The sequence below is a fragment of the Bos taurus genome, chromosome 18 (genome assembly GCF_002263795.3).
Source record: "Bos taurus isolate L1 Dominette 01449 registration number 42190680 breed Hereford chromosome 18, ARS-UCD2.0, whole genome shotgun sequence".
NCBI lineage: Eukaryota > Metazoa > Chordata > Mammalia > Artiodactyla > Bovidae > Bos > Bos taurus.
The window spans coordinates 36,305,853-36,328,315 of record NC_037345.1 but is presented as its reverse complement, the minus strand read 5'-3'; the positions used below and the strand labels follow the sequence as shown (position 1 = coordinate 36,328,315).

The 22,463-nt window shown below is 50.4% G+C and overlaps 1 protein-coding gene across 5 annotated transcripts in view; it reads right to left on the bottom strand.

Moving 5' to 3' along the window:
- HAS3 (hyaluronan synthase 3) overlaps positions 1–22,463 on the bottom strand; it is a 26,612-nt gene extending 4,149 nt beyond the window's left edge. Inside the window, exons 1-5 of one of the 5 annotated variants that reach the window (XM_024977958.2) lie at positions 22,375–22,463; positions 21,998–22,068; positions 20,404–20,527; positions 3,388–4,023; positions 433–534 (exon numbers count right to left, since the gene is read on the bottom strand). In XM_024977958.2, coding sequence (XP_024833726.1) covers positions 433–534; positions 3,388–4,023; positions 20,404–20,527; positions 21,998–22,038 — 903 coding nt within the window. In that variant the 5' untranslated portion in view covers positions 22,039–22,068; positions 22,375–22,463. Of the gene's footprint in view, positions 1–432; positions 535–3,387; positions 4,612–7,223 lie in introns of those variants that run through there. The other 4 variants (XM_015475705.3, XM_015475704.3, XM_005218460.5 and 1 more) reach the window with 4 other exon arrangements.

The following is a 22,463-nucleotide window of genomic DNA, read 5'->3' as shown; positions in this document are numbered from 1 at the left end:
GACATGGTATGTTGCCAGTAGTTCCCTTGGAAGAAGATCTGGCCCTTTATTCATACCATACTGCACAGAGCTCTTCACTGCATTGTCCCCAACAGCAAGCGTTTTTCAGGGGGTCTAACTTTGGAGGTGCTTGCTGCACCACTGGCCAAAAAGGAAGCACTCTCTAGGATGGATGGCCTCAGAATACTGTGCCTCTCCCAGCAGCACAGGCTCTCTACATACCAGTCAAGTAATTTTCTGCCCCCCTGCCCCTGGTGGAAATAGAACAGGAAAGGGGGTGGGTAGCAGATGAGCCCTTTGGTACCAATAAAACTGTCAAAGAGGAAATCCCCCTCCAAAACAAAATGCCCACTTCCCCAGTATATCCAATTAGATGAAGAAGCAGAAAGAATCCAGACCCTCCACCCACAGGAATCCTTGGTTACTTCTTACTTGGACATCTCCCCCGACTCCCCCTACTTGAGGGTCCTCCTCCAGGACTCGAAGCATCTCAATGGTGCAGGCTGGATCCAGCACAGTGTCAGAGTCACACACCTGCAGAAGGAAGGTACTGTCAGTCCATTCTGACACACACACACACACCCACCCCACCCCTGGTGGCTCACTGCCTAAGGGACATAACCCCTTCACCAGACACACTTCAAACCACTAACAAAGAGATCTATGCCAAATAGAAGGGGTGAGATGAATTACCGAGGGAAGTAAGAAACAGGAGAGTTCAGGTACCGACTTGATAGCTGCTTGGCTGAGAGAGGAACCCAGGGGACTTTCAGTGGTGGGCCCAGAAAGGGAAAAGTGTCTAGTACTGGACAGATCTTTAGCCCTGATTGAGCCAGGCTCCTCAGAAGTGGTCTTACTATATTTCTCTGGGGTCCTTGGGAAGAAAGGAAAACGTCACTGAAATCAGGCACGGTGGCTCGAGCAAGGCCAGCAGACATTGCTCAGAAGGCTGAGAAATGGCTCCTGCCAGAGGCTACCACCAAAGCTTGCTCACGGGATCATCACGAACCGAGCTGCCCTGTTTCAGTCTCTTAGACAGCCAGCCCAAGTGGAGGGTGTATCTAGCCCAGTCACAACCCCACCAGTGTGGCTGCCAGGCCACTTGTGCCCTGTTGGCCAGGTCTCCCGGACTAGGGCCCAGCAGAGCCAAGGGCTGTTCTCACCTAGATTCCAGCTCTGGATGGGCCTAGAAGCTGGTAGCAGCTCCTCCACTCAGAACCTGGATCAAATCCTGCCCACCCACCCTCCCCTCCATAGGAGACTCCTGGTTTGATTCTGTTAGGTGACCCATTGTTGTTAATAGTTGAACCTGTACTACAAACACTTACCTTATTGCCTGACTCCTTGTCTACATTTTAGAAAATTACTGAGATGCTGTAAAAATCCCAAATAGCCACTGGGTAGGGGAACTGGCTTCCTGACCCCAACAGAGCAAGAAACAGTATCCACAGATGAGCCCAGAGTCTGCAAAAGCCTAGAATTCTTCTACTAAAGTTGCTGAGTGAGAGCCCACTAGCCTGCAGGAAGGGGGCTGCACTCCAACCCTCTGCTTTCTCTCTCCATCCTGGAAGATTCAGTGACTGCAGACAAGCAGCAGAGGGCAGAGGGGAACCAGCCAGAGTCATCGCAGCCACTCTGACCTGCCTCCCCATTGACACATCCTTACAGCACTGGCCCAGACTGGGAAGGTCGCAGGAGGCTCAGGCCACACTCCCAGAACCTCCTCAGCTTATAGGCCAAGCTTCCCAGCGCTGCTGGTCACACAACTACTCCAGCCCTGACTCTCATTCCTCACACTGCAGCACTTCCTTCATCCCAGGGAGGTCTTTCCAACTGAGCAAGGTTAGGAAACGGCTGCCTGGGCTTCCCCACTGGCTGAAGCAGGGTTATCTCCTGAAGAGGGAAAGACACCTTCAGCGGGCTCATGAAGACAGACTGAAATCCAGAGTGTTCACTGACAGGCAGGCCCAGGGCTGCCCCAGGTGAGCCCATGTGCTGACCCACCAGAACACACTGGAAAGGAAGAGGTGTGGGAGGGCAGGGTTGAGGGGATCCTGTGCTTCGAGGGAATAGACAGCAGTCACTACGGCTTGAGCCTGTGCCAGGGCTCCAGGGCTTTTTCTAAGTCGTCTGAGTCCACTGGCAAGTCTCAAAGGCCCCTGACCCTAGACGGACTGCAGAATTAAGACCTGTCTCACAGCCCTCCCTCTCTGGCGCTGAGGAGGCCCTTGGGCCTAGGAAGGCAGGAAGAGGTAGGTGTACCAACTCTTATGCGAGGGTACAACTTGCCAAACAGCCAAGACAAAAAAATCTGCAGCAAGCTAATTTTAGGTGGGTACCGTATAGAAAATTTAAATATTGGAGTACGCAACATGCTGTCAGCAAGACTGTGCTGGTACGTAGGTGGGCGACCACAGCAGCTGCTATTCATTCAAGCAATGGGCATATGTGCAGAAGGGCAGGAACAGAGAAGGGGGAACAGATGCTGGACCACAAATCTGGGTCCTGGGTGTCAGTTTCTACTCGGTACTGAGATGCATAATCTTTGATCAGTTTTCTCTAGGTTTTGTTATATGAAAACTGGAGCCGTGTTACCTTGTCAACATAATAAAATTTTCAAGGAGGTGTCAATGCCCGCTTCAGCTGGAAGCGAGGCAGGGTCTGTTGGGGTCCTGGCCCTGCCAAGATGGCTGCAGCACTGAGCTGGGGGCTAATTCGCACGTGTGTCCCTCCACCTCACAGACAAGAACCTGACACCAGAAAGAGTGAGACTTTTCATCAACCCATAACTAAAACTATCTGAGTGCTTTGGAGCATGATTCTTTTTTGCTCTTCCCCACACTTTATGAAGAGGCTCATCCCCGTGCTGTCAATGGTGAGGCAGTATTGCACAAGGACAAACGGCCTGGGCCCAACTCCTGGCTCTGCTCATTACTGCTGTGCGACATGAGGCAAGTTAGGCATTAGGCAGCTGCACTGCAGGCTCAGTTTCTGTAAGTAAAAATAAGCACGGTACCCATCCCCTAGGAATATTGTGAGGATTAAAAGAACTAAAACACATGAAATACTTATAACAGTGTCTGGTATAAAGTAAATGCTATACACTTGTTTGCCACTCTGGGGATACCAATCCACAGACCTGCCCAGAGTCCAGAGACCTGCCCAGATTCACTCAGCTAAAGCACCAGCAGATCCAAGATTCCCGCCTAGGTCTTCTTGACCCCAGGACAGCTGTTTAAAATTACTGTGTTTACTGCCTTCTGAAGTGTAGGGGAGGAAAATACAAGACACAGGGCACCCAGACTGGACCTAAACTTCCCCAGGAGAGTATGCCTGGCTGGCTGAACACATCCACACATCCACACACACCTAGGGAAGCACCCTCACCTGGATGTAGTCCACCGAATCACCAAGGGCCTTGAAGGCCGTGTACATGACCTCTCGCTTGCCTCCCCACTTCTGCATGATGCACGAGAAGGTGCTGGCCCGCACCACGTCCCGAACGCGGTCCATGCCCTCCTGCAGGCTGGCCTCCGTCTCACCCTCACCCGCCTCATGGAAGTTGCTGCGCCACACGAAGAAGCCGGCTTGCTCGGTGCCACCGAGCACCTCGTGGAAGATGTCCAACATGTAGGCATCCTCCTGGCGATTGCCATCCACCACCAGGACCACTTTGAGGTCGGGGAAGGCGATGCGCTGGGCTGAGCGCAGGCACTTGCGCAGGTAGTCGGGGTCCTCCTGGTACGCAGCGATGCAGAGCGCCACCGAGCGCCGCAATGGGGAGGGCAGCTTCAGTGTCCGGCCTGCCCGTCGCATGCGCCGGTGCTCCAGGAAGGCAAACAGGCTCTGGATGAGCAGGTGCAGGCCCAGGATGGCACCGTACAGCCCAAAGGACAGGTAGTGTTTTTCTGTGTGGATGAACTGGTAGCCTGTCACATAAGCTGCCAGGATCCCACCCAGCACTGCCAAGGCAAACAGGCTGGTGCCCACCACGCGCAGGGCTGTTGTCAGCTGCACCGGCATCTGGTGGGAGAAGGTGGGAGAAGTGGGTCAGCGGGAGGCAGTTTCTCTGGTCAATGGCCATGGGGGCATGTTCTCTGGGCCTGGCCTAGAACTGGGGAAATGATCCACTAATAACAACCATCACCATTTATTGAACATGACTAAGACTGGAGATGCGAAAGCCAGACCAGTAGTAGTAGTAGTTTAGTAGCAGACAGAGGACAGGCAGGATCCTCTGTCCATGGGATTCTCCAGGCAAGAACGCTCAGCTCTGCCACTTACTGTGTGCCCGTTCTACCCCTTATTCATCTGTAAAATGTGTGTTGCAGCACTAACCTCCTAACAGCTTTGAGGATTACATGGGTTATATACATAAAGCACTCAAAGCAGCGTTTACTATCATTAGCTAAACCCAAGCCAGAGAGATCTGAGAGAGACCTAGCTGGTGGCAGAACTGGGATCTACCTGACCCAAAGCTCTCACAGGTAAGCTTCAGTAGCGGTGAGCCTGAGGCCAGAGGAAGCTCTGAGCATCTGAAAAGCCAAGAAGAAGGAGGAAGTGGAGGGGCAAGGGCAGCTAGGCAGCCTTTATGCCCTATACTCACCAGGGGATCACACCCATGAAGAAAGTGGGGAAGGAAAAGATGAGAAAGAGCAGGAAACAGAGAGAGGTGCCTGAGGGAAAAAAGGAGGAAACAGCTTCCCTTTCTCAAAACAACTAAATCTGTAAGAGAAAGTTTACCAATGTTCTCTGTTTTCTCATCTTTTTCTCTTTGACTTGAGAGGCAGCAAAAAAAAAAAAGGGAAAGTAACCAGGAAAAGCAGACAAGGGAAAGAAAAGGAAATGAGAGCTGGGGTGTGGACAGCCCTCCTGGAAGCCCAGCACTGGGGCACCAGGGGGAACTGCAGCTGCCACTGCAGCAGCCCAGCAGCCCAGCAGCCCAGGACGGGTGCCTGCCAGGAAGCCCCATCCACTTGGCCCTAGTGCCTGCATGGAATCTCCGTCCACGTACCCCTGTACCCCTGCCCCGCTACTCCAGGAAATGCTGGCAGGTTCTGTTAGGAAAACTCAGGACTTCCAGCATCTGCCCATCTGAAAAGAGCTGTGTTTTAATGAGCCGAGTCTAGCACTTGGTACTTGAAGCCTTGTGCTGGAGACACAGCCCTACTATCGCCCTGGCTGCCTGATCTTGCCCAAATTCTCTGGGACTTAGCAACTCCTTGGGGGAGGGATTCCAATGGTTTCTTGTTCCATAGGTCCCAGGTAAATCATTATACTGAACAGTAGCCCTGAAGGACTGAGTGGGGGAGGGGAGGGGTTGGGGGAAGGCTGATGAGGACAGCTCCCTGCCCGCTACTCTGAGGCCCTCTCCCCATCTCCTCTCCTTGCCAACTGCCTGATCTGGAGAATCCTGTTACCACCACCACCCACCCTTTACAGACAAAGGGGTCTCACTTCCAAGCTTGCTCCAAGTCTAGGTCTCACTCAAACTGACTCCTGACTGCCACCTCAACACAAACATACTTTCTTGCTAGGGGGCTGGTTCCCCTGCCACCTCTCACACAGGAGGGGTGAGGAACACGTAGTCGGTGCCTAAATCAACCGGAGACTCAGGCCTCAGCAGCATTCCAGCAGCTTCGGTCCGGAAAGTGCTGTTGGCAGCCTCACCTCTCCGGGAAGCTCGGCCTCCGGGCGCTCTGCCCCGCTGTCCCGGGGAGCCTGCCTTGTGCTTCCTCTGCAAGATTCCCAGCCGTCCTTGTCTCCCCCGCCCCACCCCCCGGGGGGCTCTCGCATGCGCTTGCAGTCCCCGGGCCCCTAGGCCCTGCATCCACCACCCAGGAGAGCCCCCACCCCCCTCTAGAGCTTATATGCCATGGGGGCGCTGCGGGCACTGCTGCCTGCCTGCGCGCTGGTAAAGAGCAGGGGGCGCCGAGGCCAACCCAGCAACCTGCCCGGCGCTGGCGCCCCGCCTCGGTGCAGTGCCAGAGGCGGTGCCCACCAGGTTAACGCAGCCCGGAAGGCACTGGCCATGCTTCTCACCCCCACCAGACCCTGGCTTTCTAACGAAGGCGGTGCCAGCCACACCCACGTGCCCGTTTCCCACGACCCAGCCGGGAAGAAACGGAAAATGCAAGGAATCAGTCGGACCAGGCCCCACTCACCTCTTGGGGGGAGGGGGGACGGGCGCTACCTTGGCAAAGTGTGCCTGCAGACAAAGGCGGCATCCTCAGTGTCGCCGGCCCCCTCCTTTCCCGGGCAGGACCCCTCCTTCCCCGCTCAGGAACTAAACGCTTTATCCTGGCACCCCTATACCCCCAAGAAGGTCCCGCAGCCAGAGACCCTATGTGCAATCAGGCTCTGGTGCCAGCTCCGCCTCAAGTGGCCCTGCTCAGACAGGGGACCGTGTCTCCCCTCAAGCCGGCGGAGAGGAGCCTCTTGTCCCCCTCCACCCGCTTTTCTCAGAGGAGATCCAGGAGAGCTCGGCCCCTGTAGCTTAATGCGCACCCGGCTTCAAGGGCAAGAGATTGGGGACGCGCCCTAAGCCCTCCCCCTACCCCGAGAGACGTGGAAAAGAGAAAACCTCCAGCCAAAGACGAACGCCCCAATCTACTGCCGACACTGCGCGGGGCTGCCCAGTCTGTAGCCTCTCCAGCTGACAGGTGTGCCCTGCTGCGGGGCCCACACGCGGCGGGACGGAAACTTGTGCGCGGGGCAGGGGCTCTTTGCGCCCGGCCTCCCTCCCAGCCCCTCCGAGTCCCCAAGGAAAGGGGAGCCCAGGCTGCGGGTACTTGCGGCCACGGCCTGGTTGACCCGCAGTAACCAGGGCCCCGAGCATCTTGGTGCCTGGACAGGTGCGAACACCCGGGCCGGCCTGGGGCAGCGAGACTCCAGCCAGCCTGGTGCGCCTCACCGTCGTCCACCTCCTAATCCATTCACAAAACAGGAGCCGCAAGGGAGGAAGGGAGGAGAGGCTGGAGAAGGAGAGGATGAAGAAAGGGAGGAGGGGTCAATGGGGAGGGGGCTACAGGAACAGCCGCCGGGAAGCCTGGAGATGCCGCAGCCCTCAGCTTGCCTCGCGGCGCTGCACGCAGCACCCACACGGCTGGCTGGGGGAGCCGGCGGGGTCCGCTGGGCTGAGCAAGCGCCACCCCTGGAGCCCGGGTTCCTCGGGCAGCCCGCCCCTCTGAGACGGCTGGCCGGGTAGCCAGGCCCGCGCTCACCGTGCCGCCGGCTGCCCGCGCTCCGGTGCTCAGCAGGCCCGCGGCGGCTCCATGCCCCTCCTCCCGCTCCTCGCCGCCGCGCCTCGCTCCACCGTGCGCCGCCGCTGCTGCGCGCTCCGACTGACGAGCGCTGGCCCCGCCGAGCAGCCTTTAAGTACCCAGCGCGCCCCCGCCGGGAGAAGCGCCCTCCTACGGCCCTGGGGCCGGGAAAGTTGGGAAGAGTGGGAGGGCTTCCCTGAGGGCCGCGAGGGAGCATCCCCTTCCCGACTTGGCCGGGGGAAGCCCGGCGCGCGGTGGGACGCAGGGTCCCGAGTGGACGCGGCTCCTCCTGTTCGGAAAGACTCGCAGTCTCCGCACACTCCGAAATTGGGTTTCCCAACCGAAGCCAAAAGCCAAGTTCCTCCGCGCTCAGCCCGGGACCAACTGCCCAGGGAAGAGGTGGTCATTGTGCTCAACATGGAACCTGAAGCAGTTAACTTCAGTATAACCCATAGGGGCTTCCAAAATTGTGACTCTCACTTGCCCTCTGCCCCACGCCCCGTCTTCTAAGCCTCGAACCCTACTCACCCTGCAAAGCGAGCAAGCAGGTAGAAATCCCCCGACTGCTGCACGCGGAGCTGTGCTTTGTGTAGAACACAAAAAGCTAAACCTAAAGCTATAACAGCAGAACCTTCCTGCTGGGGGTAAAAAAGGCTCAGAAGACAATACTCGTTAAATTAAAAAAAAAAATGGTCAAAGGTTTTAACAATTTTGACAAGCTCTGAATTCCGCAGTGGGGCGCTGATGACTTCAAGGCTTTCAAGAGCTACAACGGTTTTGCACGAACCTTGAAAGTTCCCTGTGTCCTAGAGCCAAAACCAATTCCTCCTCCCCTTTTTTACACCTTTACTTCCGACACCCACGACTTCCTAAATTCCCAACTGACCTTATCACCAGAGGTTTCTAAGTTCCCTAAAGCTGACGCTAGACCTGGGTGAGGTGAGGTGGGGTGGGGTAGAGTTGGGCAGAGATGAGTTCTTAGCATTCAAGGAAGGAAGTTTACAATCAGCTGAACACAATGGTTTCTAAATCTCGGAAAATCTTGGATGTATTATAATTGAAGACTAGTAAAAAATGAATTTACATATCCTGGATACCCCTGGGACAACTGCTATGAAAATTTATAGGAATGTGAGTTGCAGTCTGCAAGTTGCTCCTCTCAGAAGTCTGAGGGGCTCACCATGACTCACACTGGGCCACAGAGCTCACGCCTCAGTCCCCCAGGTAAACAGACCTTGACACATCTCCACCCACTCCCATCCTGCAGTATATAAACCAAATCATTTTGGACTCTTGCTTGAGAAAATCATCACTAATATGCTACATAGTTTAAACATTCCTTTTTCGTGTGCTTTTTATAACAAGTGTTCAAGGACTTCCCTGATGGTCCAGTGGTTAAGGATCTGGCTGCCAATGTAGGGGACACGGGTTTGATCCCTGATCCTGGAAGATCCCACAAGGGGATCTTCCAAGGAGCAACTAAGCCTATGCATCACAGCTACTGAAGCTCAAGTGGAGAGAGAAGACCTTGGGTAAGCCCTTGGAGTAAGTTCTGTCACTAGCCAGCCATGTGGCACTAACCTCAGTATCTTCATCCCAGAGATGGGACTGATTATCTGCTTGACAGGACTGTCATAAAGATTGAAAAGACCAACCAAGAGTAAGTGCTCAGTAAAGGTTAACTCCAGCCAACTTCAACCAGAGAATGGCATCTGCTTGCCAATGCTATGGATTCTACATACCTATCCCTCTAGGGTGTGACGCTTGGTGGCAGGAAGTTCAGTATTCATGAAAAATGCCTTATCTCAATTGCATTATGGACTCCCTGAGCTCTAACTACTGCCTCTACACGCAGGGGCATTATAGAGTCTGGAGTTGCCAGACTGGAAGAGCTATCTAATTCTACCTCCCATTGTAATCTACAAATTATTAGAACAGGGGAAACAAGCAGAGGCTGGGCAGCAACAAAAAATTAGTGATCAGCTTGGTGGGAAGTGAATGTCCCATTTAAAGGGGATGTCCCTTTGAGAGAGATGGCCCAGCATGGCCAGGTGCTCTATCGTTAGGAGAAGCCAGAAATTCAGATTCTTATGTGAAGTCTTCTCCTACTGAAGTGTTAGCTACTAATTCAAACGTTAAAAAACACTCCACAGGTCAGGCCAAATGTGTCTGAGTCAGATCCGGCCAACTGGCTGCTTGCAAGTGACCTGTTTAGACAATTAAGGAACAGAGCAGCCGGTTTGGAAAGATCCCTTCTGCCCTCAGCAACACAGCAGCATGACTTCTCCGGGTGCAAGTTTCCTGGGGCTGCTCCGGGATCATCTCATGCCTAGTTAATTTCCAAGACTCCAAATTTGTCCCACAGGCTTAGTGCCTAACTCACTCAGCTGGTTCCAGGGACGTTTATAGGTGGTGAGCTGATATAGCACCACCTCACTAGTCAATTAAAACCTCTGAAATAAACAGCAGGCCCAGGGCACCATTATGAGAACAGTAAACACTCTGCCCATATCCACTGGCTTGACCCCCTAAATGGCTTCCCCTGGTGAGCAAATTCTCTTTTTCTGGTCTTCAGGGCCAGGCAACCTAGTGTGATCGGGCAGCTAGGAGAGCTTTACCCTTGTGGCCAGGCAGAATTTGCCTGTAATTAACATCCACTTTGCTGGGCCCTATTTGCATTAGTCTCTTCAGGGGGAGGTGGGTTGGGGAATCTTTAAGGGGCTGATAAAACAAAGCTCACATTTATCTCTGCTTACCACTGGGGATTTAGAAATAGGAATAATTCCATATACAATTACTTAAAAACGTGATTTCAGAGGGTGCTGAACTAGCTGCTACCCAGATTCCAGAGGGTAAGCCTCCTATTCAGTTCTGTGGCAGAAGGTTCATGCGGTATTTCAACATTCATATATGACCTGCTCTGAGCCAAGAAGGATGCTTTGGCCCTGCAAAGTCTCAGGCTGGTCTCTGCTGTCTAAATGGTTATCCATTTTGAAGACAAATACACTTGAAAACTTGTTACCATAGAAGAAAGTTTATAATTAAATGTTGCTGAGAGACTCCAATTAGAAGAATTTGAAGATTTTTTCATCAAAGAGATCTCTGAGCTGGTATGGGCTGAGCAGAGTTTCACGAAAAGCGGCAGGAGCATTCTAGACAGAAGGCATCATTTACAAAGAGTATATAGAGGAGGAACTTCCCTGGTGGCTAAGAATCCACTGGTCTTCCAAAGCAGGGGACATAGGTTCCATCCCTGGCTGGGGAACGAGGATACCACATGTGTGCTAAGTCACTCAGTCGTGTCTGACTCTTTGTGATCCCATGGACTGTAGCCTGCCAGATTCTTCTGTCCGTGGGGATTCTCCAGGCGAGAATACCAGAGTGGGTTGCCACGCCCTCCTCCAGGGGATCTTCCCAACCCAGGGATCGAACCCAGGGCTCCCATATTGCAGGCGGATTCTTTACCATCTGAGCCACCAGGGAAGCCCAGGATCCCATGTGGTGGCACAAGGCAACTAAACCCTCGTGGCAGCACAGCTACTAAGCCTGTGCATAGCAACTAGAGAAGCCAGTGAGCCACAACGAAGATCCTGCATGCCACAAACTAATACCTAACACAGCCAAACAAACATTCTAAAAGAGAGAAAGTAGAGGAACGTGTCCAGAGAAGGCAATGGCAACCCACTCCAGTATTCTTGCCTGGAAAATCCCATGGACGGAGGAGCCTGGTAGGCTGCAGTCCATGGGGTCGCTAGGAGTCAGACACGACTGAAGCGACTTAGCAGCAGCAGCAGCAGAGGAATGTGTGAGGTGTGTTCAAAGCCCAGCAAAGACCAGTCATGAAACAAGAAATTTACACTTAAGAACCTACATCGCTGCTGCCATGTACAAAGTGCCTGATAGTCTACCTGCAGAGGAAGAAGCTGGGAACGGATTCTGGAGGGCCTTGGGTGACAGAATGGTCTGGATTTTATCCAGTAGGTAACAGAGACCTACTGAAGATGTCAGAGCAAAACAGTAAGAGGTTATAAGTCTTGTTTGGTACTTTGGGGTAAAGACTAGGAGTTGGGTAGGAGACCTGTTGGGAGGCAGAAGGGATCCTCCCAACTCAGGAATCTAAACAGAGTCTCTCAAGTCTCCAGCACTGGCAGGTGGGTTCTTTACCTCTAGCGCCACCTGGGAAGCCCTAGAATGCAGATAAATCACAACAAAAGGGTGAGAAAGGGCTGTTGTGTGAATTGTTGGTGCTGCCTCCAGGAAGTGGAGGTGAGGGCTGGCAGTGTCAACTACCAGGCACAAGTGAGACTACAGGTGGTGGAGTAACCAAGGGAAAGAGACTTCTACAGTTTGGAGGGCTGAAGAGGCCATTCTCAAAGCTCTGGAGGGTCTGAGGTGACTGAATCTGACACTACTACAAACCAATATCTCACCTTTCAACTAATTTTCAAATCCAAACCCATGAAATATTCAAATACCTGTGCCAATAGGAGCCTGCTGTTCGATCCCTGTTGTCATCACTCATGCTTGAAGCTGTGGGATAGCCCTGCCAGGTGCTGCTCTGCTCCACTGGTTGCCTACTGAGTCACTGGGCAGAGGACGGGTAGAGGGATGTTCTAGCTCCACAGCTCCCCCGTGCCCTCTGACCTCACGCTTCAGTGTTCCACCCTGGCACCCAGCCCACAGCTTCTAGCAAAGCAAGCAGAATGGAGGATGGCAACCAAGCCATGAGGTCTCCTCCAATCTCTCCAGGCTTCATCCCATCAACTTCCTCTGGGCTGACCACAATCAAAACCTCTCAAAGCTAATGAAGGTGAAATTTAAATTGGCCCCCAAAGAGCAGCAGGCTATGTCTCCCAGGTGACTAAATAGGGCTTTGTCCTCAAGGCAGCTTAATCTGCAATACTAGTTAATACATAATTCAAAGTGGAAGGTGTGTGCCTTGACAGCAGCCAGGCAGCTACCAGCAAACAAAGTTATCCTTTCATAGCTCTCCCCTCTTACCGACAAGTAGTCTGTAATCAGTACCATTTCTAGGTGCTACGTTTGAAGGAGGAGGCTTAAGGACTTCTCTGTCCTGCAGTTACAGTGGTTAGATTTTAACTCTAGTCTTTCTCTCCTTGGATGGAAGGGTCGTTTTCATTTAACGTTAAGGGGCCTCTGCTTGACTGGAGGCAGGGCTGCCAGTTCCTACTAAGGGGCCAGGTTCTTTTATGGTGGCTTGAAGGTCAGGATTAGAAGGGCACACAAGAACGATAACCAAGTATCAAGCCAGACTTGGAGATGCTTTTCTTGGAATCCTGAACAGGAAAAGCTCTTCCTGGCCATCTTTCCTTCCTCTCCCTCCCTCAGGTGAATGAAGAAAGAAATCCAGAAGGCGATTTTAAAGCATAATCTACCTTCTTGGTGGAATATTGTGCAGCTACTAAATATAATGTTCAGGAAGAGAATGTAGGAATATGCAAAAAATACTTATAATGCAATATTAAATGAAAAGGCAGGATACAAAAATCATCATGTATGAATGACTGCATAACATTGCTGTTTTCTTTTGAATCCTATGAATTAAAAAGCAGGAGAGAAATTCACCCAGATATTAATATCAGATTTGGGTGGTAGGTCAATGAATTTTTCTCTTTGCTTTTTTCTCTGTACTCTCCAAATATTCTATTAATGGTACAGTGGATAGGAATCTGCTTGCTAATGCAGGGGTCATAGGTTTGATCCCTGGTCTGGGAAGATTATTCCATTTGCCTCGGAGCAACTAAGCCCATGAGCCACAACAACTGAAGCCTGCATGCCCTAGAGCCCATGCTCTGCAATAAGAGAAACCACTGCAACAAGAAGCCACCTCACTGTAACTAGAGAGCAGACCCCGCTCTCTGCAACTAGAGAAAGCCCGTGCAACAACGGAGACCCAGCACATCGAAAAAATTAATAAATAAAAATAATATAAAATTATATAAATTGTAAATTCACAGAAACTGGTGCTGGGTGGGACATAGCATCATATATGGGTTCACGTTCAAAAGGTCCGGCAACCTCAGTCTAATGAAAAAGCAGGGAAGTTGGGAGGGCCAGCATGCAGGATTAGTGGCCGCCAAAACTCCAGTTAATTTGCTTTATTTAAATCCCTCGAACTGTTCAAGAGATTTTTTGCGGGGAAGAAGGGAGTACGTAGATCTGGGCCTGCTCATCCAGCAACTCTGAGTGAATTCCAAAAAGATTCTTTCCTTTTGGCAACACAACCCTGAACCAGGGCACAGGATTTGCCTGGCACAACCCAGCTGGTGTCAACCTCCACTCAGTCCCTCATCCAGGGTCATGGTGATCCTGGGGAAGAGAGGCAGGCACTCTAAATGTGGGCTCTAGGAGCACCCTGAGAGGATGCTCTTCCTGAAAAAAAACGTATTTCCAAGAATGATGATGTCAGCAGCATCGCACTCCTGCCCAGGGAGAGGCTGTCTTTTCTGGGTGCTGTAAACCGACTCCCATCCTGATAACCATGGGCATGTCCACACCCACACGTGCACATAACATACTGTACCCAGAACCAACACGTGCATACTCGCTCATTACACAAGTACACACTCACTTTTCTCAGACCTGATCGGGACACAATCCCAGCCTAGAGCTCCAGTTGTAGGACCAAGGATCAACAGGAGGGGAATAAACTGCTTAAGGTAACCTCGTTCCATATTCACCTGGGCTTTGTTACAGTATTGTCAATTACAGTTCTTAAATGTGCTCGTACTTCTGCTTCATGTCCTCTTTCTTGATTAAAGACAGTTAGTCACTGTCACAGAGGAGGTCCAAAGCTCCATCATCCATAAAAGCAACTGGAGAAGAGCCAATGGTAGGGGCAGTTCCCATCAGTCCTTTGTGGGGAGAGACCCCCCCAAATATGTCCCACACTCGTATTTTTTGTTAGGACACCTCCCTAACACATACACTCTGTGTCTTTCTCTCTTCCTGCCCCCTGCCATCCTTTTCTCACCAGATAAGCTAATGCAGCGGTTCTCATGTCTGGCTACTGCACATTAGACTTTTAAAACTCCAGGAGGTTTTTTAAAAACATGAATGCCTGGACTCTATCCCGGATCAATTTAGTCACAATCACTGGGGGTGAGCTCCAGGCTTGAATTTTTATTGAATTCCCTAGGAGATTCTATTATGCATCCAGCATTGAGCACGCATCCCATGGATTCTCCTCACATGGGTTTGCAAGTACATCTCTGTGACCTGGAGGACAGCAACCAACCAGCCAGTCCCGGGGCTGAGCTCCAGAGTAGACGAGTGTCTACCCAGCACCTTGCCTGCCACACTGGTCTGAATGAAGTGACCTCAAAGACTTAACAATGAACCAATGAACTACTGAGCCACAAGGTAAAAAGGAAAAGGAGAAAAGACATTAATTTGAGGTAGAAATTAGCAGGGAGAGCCAAGGAGATAAACAGAGGTGGATGGGGACTACCTAGGCGTGTACCCAGATCTCTGAATCTACCTGGAATGGGGTTGATACAACCTTTCCATTGGCAGAAGTGTTGCCTGCTTTTTCCAGGATAACAGGGGTAAAGCCAGGGAGGAGAGAGTTGCCAAATAGCAACCAGGATTTGTTTATTTCACAAATGACAGGACTTCTGTGCATGAAGGGCTTTTCCTCCCTGAAGGATGGGTTAGGGTGGTGGATCTGGGCTGCTCTTTTTTGGGGCACAGAGTCCCGACGACTCTCTCTCACATGGTCCTGGCCCTGGCCACAGAGCAACTCCCACAAGGCATATGCTGGAGCCTTGTTCTTTGCAATCTCTGAACAACACTGATACAGTTTCTTTGGGAAGTGGTGGTGGGAGGGTAGAGACTCACCCCAGGCCCAGCTCTCTGAAGCATCAGCACCACATTTCTTTTAGTACAGACAGCCTAATTTCAGGCAGGCCTTTCCCTAGGATTAATATGGTCACCACAGGTTTTAAAGTGTGGAAAGTGGGTGTGTGGTCTAATAAAGGTGTGTGTGAATGTGGGGGGTGGGGCGGGGTAAGGGTTGGGGAGCCTTTTCAAGCTCTAGAGACTCTGGAAACTTGGAGCAGGCAGCTTTGTTCTCCCCAGCGCCTGGCTACCTATGCGTGTGATGTCTAGGGCTGTACCTCTGAAAAGCCCCACCCAGGCACTGTTCTAAGCAGGCTTTAGCTCTTAGGGCAGACAATGAAGATTAAACCTTACCTCATTTAATAAACCACTTAAAGGCCCAGTAGCTGTCCCCAGTCCCCCAAGCAGAGAGGATGCTCCTGCAGCTCTGAAGCGGCTCCTCACAACAGCAGCTCCACCCTTGGCGCCCCTGCATCTCTGTGATGGAGTTAGGTGCTGGCTACCTGGTTCCTATAAGAACCAGTGAACAGGGACTTCCCCAGGGTCTAGTGGCTAAGACTTGTTGCTTTCAAATGCAGCAGGCCCAGGGTTCCATCCAGATCAGGGAACTGAGATCCTGTGTGCCTCAACTAAGACCCAGCAGAGCAAACAACCAACCAAAACTAGCGAATAACGTCAGAAGCTTCTCTGCTCTAGTGCACTCATTTCTCCGTTTCTCTCTCCATTTTTAAGAACTTCTCTCTCTGAACCCTATTTTCCCCTTCTGCAAAATAGGCCCATGAATTCCAGTCTCATTTTCTCTGAAGGAATGGTATGGAATAGAGGTGTCAATGTATATATGTAGGAAATATATACCCAAGAATTAAAACCATCCATTGTTATTCTGAGATACTGAAATCTGAGAACTGAAACCCTGCTCATAAGAGGTGAAAAATTGAAACAAAAAAAACAACAAACCTTTAAGGAGACATTTCTGGGTTCTGATTAGAGCTCATGGGAAGACTTGCTACATTTTCTATGCCCCTACACAGCAGCTCTGCAGCCTCAGAGGTCTACTGCCTTAGGTACCCCAGAAAGAACAGGTCCGTCAATGAGCGATTTACAAAAGCTGTCTAAGTACAGAAGCAGACAGGCTAGGGGGCTTGAGCAAATCTCATGTCCGGCTGCTGAACAAAGGACAAGGTCAAATACAGTATGTGTAACAAGTTCTGGTGTTTGAAGTTGGGTTTTGATGTACAAGGACACTATCTGGAGGGAGTCTGGCCTGAGGTTTACCTTGAAACACATGCTCCATCTGAACAGGCAGGGAACCATTGTCTTTATCCTCACTGATATTAAGAACAGTTTTTTGGATTTCCCTGACGGTCCAGTGGCTAAGTCTCCATGCTCCCAATGCAAGGGGCCCAGGTTAAATGCCTGGACAGTGAACTAGATCCCACATGCCGCAAGTAAGGATTCACATTCCACAACAGAGACTGAAGATCCACAAGCCGCAACTAAGACTAGCACAGCCAAATAAATAAAATAAATATTAAAAAAGGAAAGGAAAAAAAAGTGTGTGTGTTTTTTTACCACTTGGAAACATAGTGTCTGTCTATTGGGTAGCAAAGCACAGTGGCTAAAAGCCCAGCCTTGGGAGTCAGACTGAGTCCAAATACTGGTTTGGCTACTTTTCACTAACTACGTAATCTGGAGCAAGTAATTAGCCTCTTATGTGTCTCAGTTTTCCCATCTACAAAACAGGGATAATAATAATACCTCCCTCATAGGCCCAGTGTGAGGATTTAGTGGATTAATAAAGGTCAGGTATAGAGAAGAGCATAATAAGCTCTTTATAGTGTTAAGGTGATGTGGAGCTCCAGCAATCATTCCACCTGGGTTTTACAGGATGAACCTGATACTCTGAGTCACCGTCAGACCCTAGGTCCTGAGTATGCCTTGGGAATCACGGTCATTATCAAGGGGGCACTTCTAACCCCATGAGAAGGCACACCCTGAACACACAGGACTGAGTCTCAGAGTGGAGAGCCTTGTCCAAGTACTTCTGAACAGACCTGGGGGACTTGGGCTCTCTCTCCAGGATGAGTACTTATAGCTGGCTGCCGGTGAGCATAGCTGCAAAGAGTGTCACTGTGCTCCATTAGTGGCTGTGATCCACAGAAAACTCCATCCTCTGAAGACTCCCTGGGCCAGAATTTTTTAGAGAATGGTGTTAACACTACACTGTGGTGACTGAACCTGTATGGCATGGCTATTTAACACACTGTCAGCTGAGGATGGAGGAACATGATCAGCACAAGTGGGTTCATGGACGTTTTGGTACAAACACTGAAAACATTTGTATCTTTTGAATCTGTTCTTCCAACCTCTTAGGACTTATAGAAACACTTCAAGATGCAAAGAGTTATGTTTGAGAAGCACTGGAAATTAGAGATAATTCAGCTGACAATCAAGAGGCAAATGCTTAAACCAGCTGTGGCTCATCTATACAATGGAAGACACACCACATCACAGGGCAGAGTCTGTAAGTACTGAGAATGTCTCCAAGATATGTGACTAAGAAAAAAATACACAGGACAGTCTTTATGGTGACAATCCCATTTTTCCTTTGGAAAGCAGTAATGTATATTTGAGTGTTCATTTGGGAAAAGGGGGAAAGGAAGGAAAGATCTGGGGATATATACCCAACTGCCGATCAGTGGTAACCTTGGGTAGGAGTGGAGGTGAGTATGTCTTTGTCACATATACTTTAAGTCTGTTATAATGCATAAAACATATGTAACACACATGTGCATGCACAGACAGACAGATGCAGCCAGGGCGTTTGTACCTGAGGAGCTGGCTTTGCTGCTCGTCAGCACTCTGAGGGCAGGGGACAGCACAGGGCCAGCATCCCTCAGCACAGGTCCTTGGAGATTCAACCACTGCTTCGTGGGACTCATGTGTCAGGGCTTCTGTGTGTACATGAGCCCCTGAATGTTTCCCAAACTGTGCTCCAGTTGGAAGTGTTTTCCTGCTATACTAGTTTTGTGGGGAGAGGGTCCCTAGCATTCAATGGATGTTCAAAAGAGTCTGCTTCAACCCCTCAGGAGACTTTGGCCAAATTCCACCGAAGAGGAGTAACAATAGCTTGCCTCTCCGATCCACGATGCTGTCCTGAGAATCAAACAACCTCATGGATAAAAAACGAAAGGAAACTAAAGGAAACCCAGAGGGACTGACCTTGCTCTTCTATGCCCAGGGATGCAGAGTGTTTTGGGGGTGGAAACAGGTAACACCTGAGCCCTTCTGGGAGCATGGACCCCCTGAGTCAGCACGAAGGACAGTGGGGAGGGACCACAAGGAGGACCCTTTGAGTAACTGGAAACAGCCCCTTTCAAGGCTGGTGATGTGAGTCTGTGCTCCCTCTACACGGCTGGCAGGCACGGGTACACTGAGCACAGCCCTGAGCCCTGGCAGCAGCCAGTGTTGTAAGAAGACAACTCCCAACCCCCAAGCAGCCAGGCAGCTCAGAGCAAGTGGTGCATGGAAGGGAGAGGAGCACGCACTGCAGTGAGGCTGCCGCGTGTGACTGCAGAAGCTCCATGGCTGCAGAACTCGCTGGAGGACACAGCTGGGCCCTTAGAGGTCATGCCTGCTGCTGTCCAGGAGGCAGGGGAAGAAGCACATGCCTACTCCTCTTCCACGGTCAGGCACAGTGGCTGCCTCCCACAGCCCACCCTGAAACTCAGTTCCCGTTTTCTGACTCCCCTCCTTGCACTGAAATTCCAGCTGAGCCTTTGATTCTGTGCAGAGACTGCAGAGGCCAGTCTGATTGTGCACAGGTCAGATGAATTGTCCTCCCACCCACTGATCAACTTTCACTCGCCCTGGCTGTCCCTCCACAGAGGGACTGCTCGAGAGTCACAGGCAGGTGGCAGGCAGGGCTCCATTCACTCACAGCCTCACAGACAAAGAGCTGGAGCAGGGCAGGGACGGAGGCCAGACCCACAGGGCTGCTGTCCTCTTTCTTCTGCTGCCAAAGAAGGAGGGTGGTGAAAGGGGACAGGGCTCACTGCTTCCATAGGACTGAGGGGAAAAAAATCCATGGTTGGGTATGAATTCCCTTTGCCTCAGTGTATTTCCCATTTTACAGCTTTCATCACCTTGGCCTCAAAGTACTTTCCAAAAACAAGCTGAAAGAGAATTCACCTTCCAACGTAGGGGGTGCAGGTTTGATCCCTGGTCAGGAAACTAATATCCCACATGTCTCCTGGCCAAAAAACCAAAACATAAAGCAGAAGTAATACTAAACAAATTCAATGAACACTTTAAAATGGTCCACATTTAAAAGAAAAAAAAGAATCTTAAAAAACACCAAAAACATGCTGAAGGGGCTTCAGCTGGAAATAGGTCTGTGGCTGCCCCTACCTCACTCAAAGTGGTCCACAGGCCAGGCGCCCCACACCCCTCCCCTCCATTTCCAGTGGGCTCACACCATCCCTCCTCTTTCACCTCTCTCCTCTCCCACCTTGGACCCTGGCACTCGCCACTTCCTATGCCTGGACTGCTCTTCCTCCAAGTATCTTTATGTCTGCTCCTTCATCTCCTTCTGATCTTTACTCAAATATCAGCTTCTCAGGAGACCTTCTCTGGACAACTTATCCAAACTTATAGCTCTCAGCCCATACGCAGACCAATTCCTGACCTCAGTTTTCCCTATAGCACTTATCACCATTTGATATTCTATCCTTTATCTTATTTCTTGTCTGGCTCCTTCTGCTATAGTGGCAGCTCTCCCTGAAGGTCTGCTGTGTTCTCAGTGCCTGGTACAGCATCTGGCACATAGTAGGTGCTCAACAAACTGTTGTCACTGTGATTTGCTTTCCTACCCACCGTCCCTGGTTGGCTGTTATCTGGGGATGGATTGACAGAGCCATAGGAAAGTGAAGGAATGGAGAAGAGAGGTGAAGAAAGAACAAGAACATGAAAATATGGAAAAGTATGTGTTTGGAGAGATGATATGGAGCAAAATGCAAGTTAGGAGATTTCTGATTAAATAACAGCGGGTGGAGATGTCCCTGGTGGTCTAGCGGTAAGACTCCATCCACACTCCCAATGCAGGGTTTGATCCTTGGTTGGGGAACTAAAGATTCCCCATGCCACACAGTGCAGCATAAATGAATGAACGAATAGATAAATAAATAAATAACAGAGGGTGTGTAAAAGGGCAGGTATGTGCCGAGGAGGAAGGACAGCACACCAGAGAGGGAAGCCATCCAGTGTGTCCGAGAAGTCTAACCTGATGAAGCAGTTGACACTTGGGTAGAGTTCCTGGGTTTGGCTGCAGCCACAGCTTTCGGCCCCTTGCTGGTCTTTTGCCACAGTCCCATCCTCTGGAGATCAAGGGAGCTGTGCCAGCGGGCCTGGAAGAGGAAGAAGAAGCAGGGAAGGGAAGGAGCACGAGTAAAAGACCCATGAGTGATACAGGGGAGCTTGGGGCCACTATGCAGTGGAGGAACTGGAGGTGAGAGGCCAGAAGAGCTTCGGTGGCAGAGACGGAGGGAGGAGCCCCGAGGAGCAGCAGGAGAAGATGGCCCCAGAAGGAGGAGAGATGAGCAGAGGCGGAGGCAAGTGGAGGGACGCAGCTGTGACACAGAAGCAGACACACCTTACGGGCCTGTGCAGGGAACTGTCACCACTGCTCCTGCCATCTGCCCCTGGAGTTCTGTACCTTTTTCTAAGTTTTGTGTTCTTATTATCCTAAAGCTCTAAATTCTCATGCTCTTTCTCAGGGATGGAAATGTATATAGATATACATATCTATATAACATCTATACAGATAAACATGGGAGGTTATAATTTGGAAACTTTTCACGTTTTAGTCATATTTGGTGTTTAGGAGGGTGACATTAAGGTATCCCTCCCCTTGAGTTCGGGCTTCCCAGGTGGTGCTAATGGTAAAGGATCCACTTACTAACGCAGAGATGCAAGAGACATGGGTTCAATCCCTGGGCTGGGAAGATTCCCTGGAGTAGGAAATGGCACCCCACTCCATTTTCTTTCCTAGAAACTTCCATGGGCAGAGGAGCCTGGCAGGCTACAGTCCAGGGGGCCACAAACAGTCAGACACGACTGAGCAACTAGCACACACAATGACCCTTTGAGTTTGGTAACAAGGACAGAAAAAGTCACTCTCTGAAATTGAATCCATCAAAATCAATAAAGAACAAATGCTTTTAGCCACTTGCCAAATAATTCAAATTAAGAGACAACTTCTAAATGGAAATAAAGGGACCAGGATACTCTGCGAGGCACTCGCTAGATGGGTATTTAGACTGGAGAGTTTCTCAGTCTAATCAAGTTGATCCATTAGGGTATGTCCCAAGAATTGTAATGCATTTAATGCAAATAAAGTTGTAAATTAAACCAACGGTCTGACACATCTGATTATCTTAAGAGGGTGGTATGGAGTTTAGTTAGAGGAAGGCCAAGAAATAAAAACTTCAGTGTCTATCCAACTGGTCCACAGGAGATTCGTCTCTGATCTGAAAGTCCAATCCTGATGTTCTAGACATCTTTGATCTGGAGAACGGAATAATCTTAATATCCTAGCTGAATGGAAATATTCCTTAAAAACACCTGACTCCCTACGTTCTAATTCACTGCTCACCACAAAGGTTCTAAGCTAAGGACCATGTCTGTAATTTGGCTAGAGGGAAATAGTCTGAGGTTAACTGGCAAATGGACCTGCTTGTAGACAGATCCTTCAGTCACTTGAGAGTTTTGGGAAACTGTGTTTTGCTTCTGCTGGGGCCTGGTCAACAGAGAGTAGGGATAAGACTCCAACAAAATTCATCCCTGACGACTGGTTAAAGACTCTGGGTTAGCCTCACCAAGGTGTTGATGACAGAGATGGCTTATCTGAAGCAGTCATCCAGTTTCTCCTTTTTGTCTTCTCTTTTAGCTGCAATCAAAATTCAGAGGTCGAAATATGTAAATTGGTAAAAAGACATCTATAGCACTACATGTGAAATGACTTCAGTAAACATGGCATCAGGTCACCAATAAACAGCACACTTCCAACAGGCATTTAGTATGAACACACTGTCCAAGCATTCCTCAATCTAAAGGAGCATAAGACTGAAGGCAGGATATAAGCTCTTATCTGAGATGTTCATGGCTCTTTTCTCCTATTATCAGGGCAACTCTGTGCAAACAGCAGCAGAGGAAGTGAAAGAAAAAGGCCTGGGAGGGCAAACACAGCGCTTACCCTTCTTCTCTGGAAGATTCAACCAGTTTGATTCTTTTCTCTGGAGATCAAATCCTCCTTAATGCTACAGCTTTTCATCTCAATAGCAG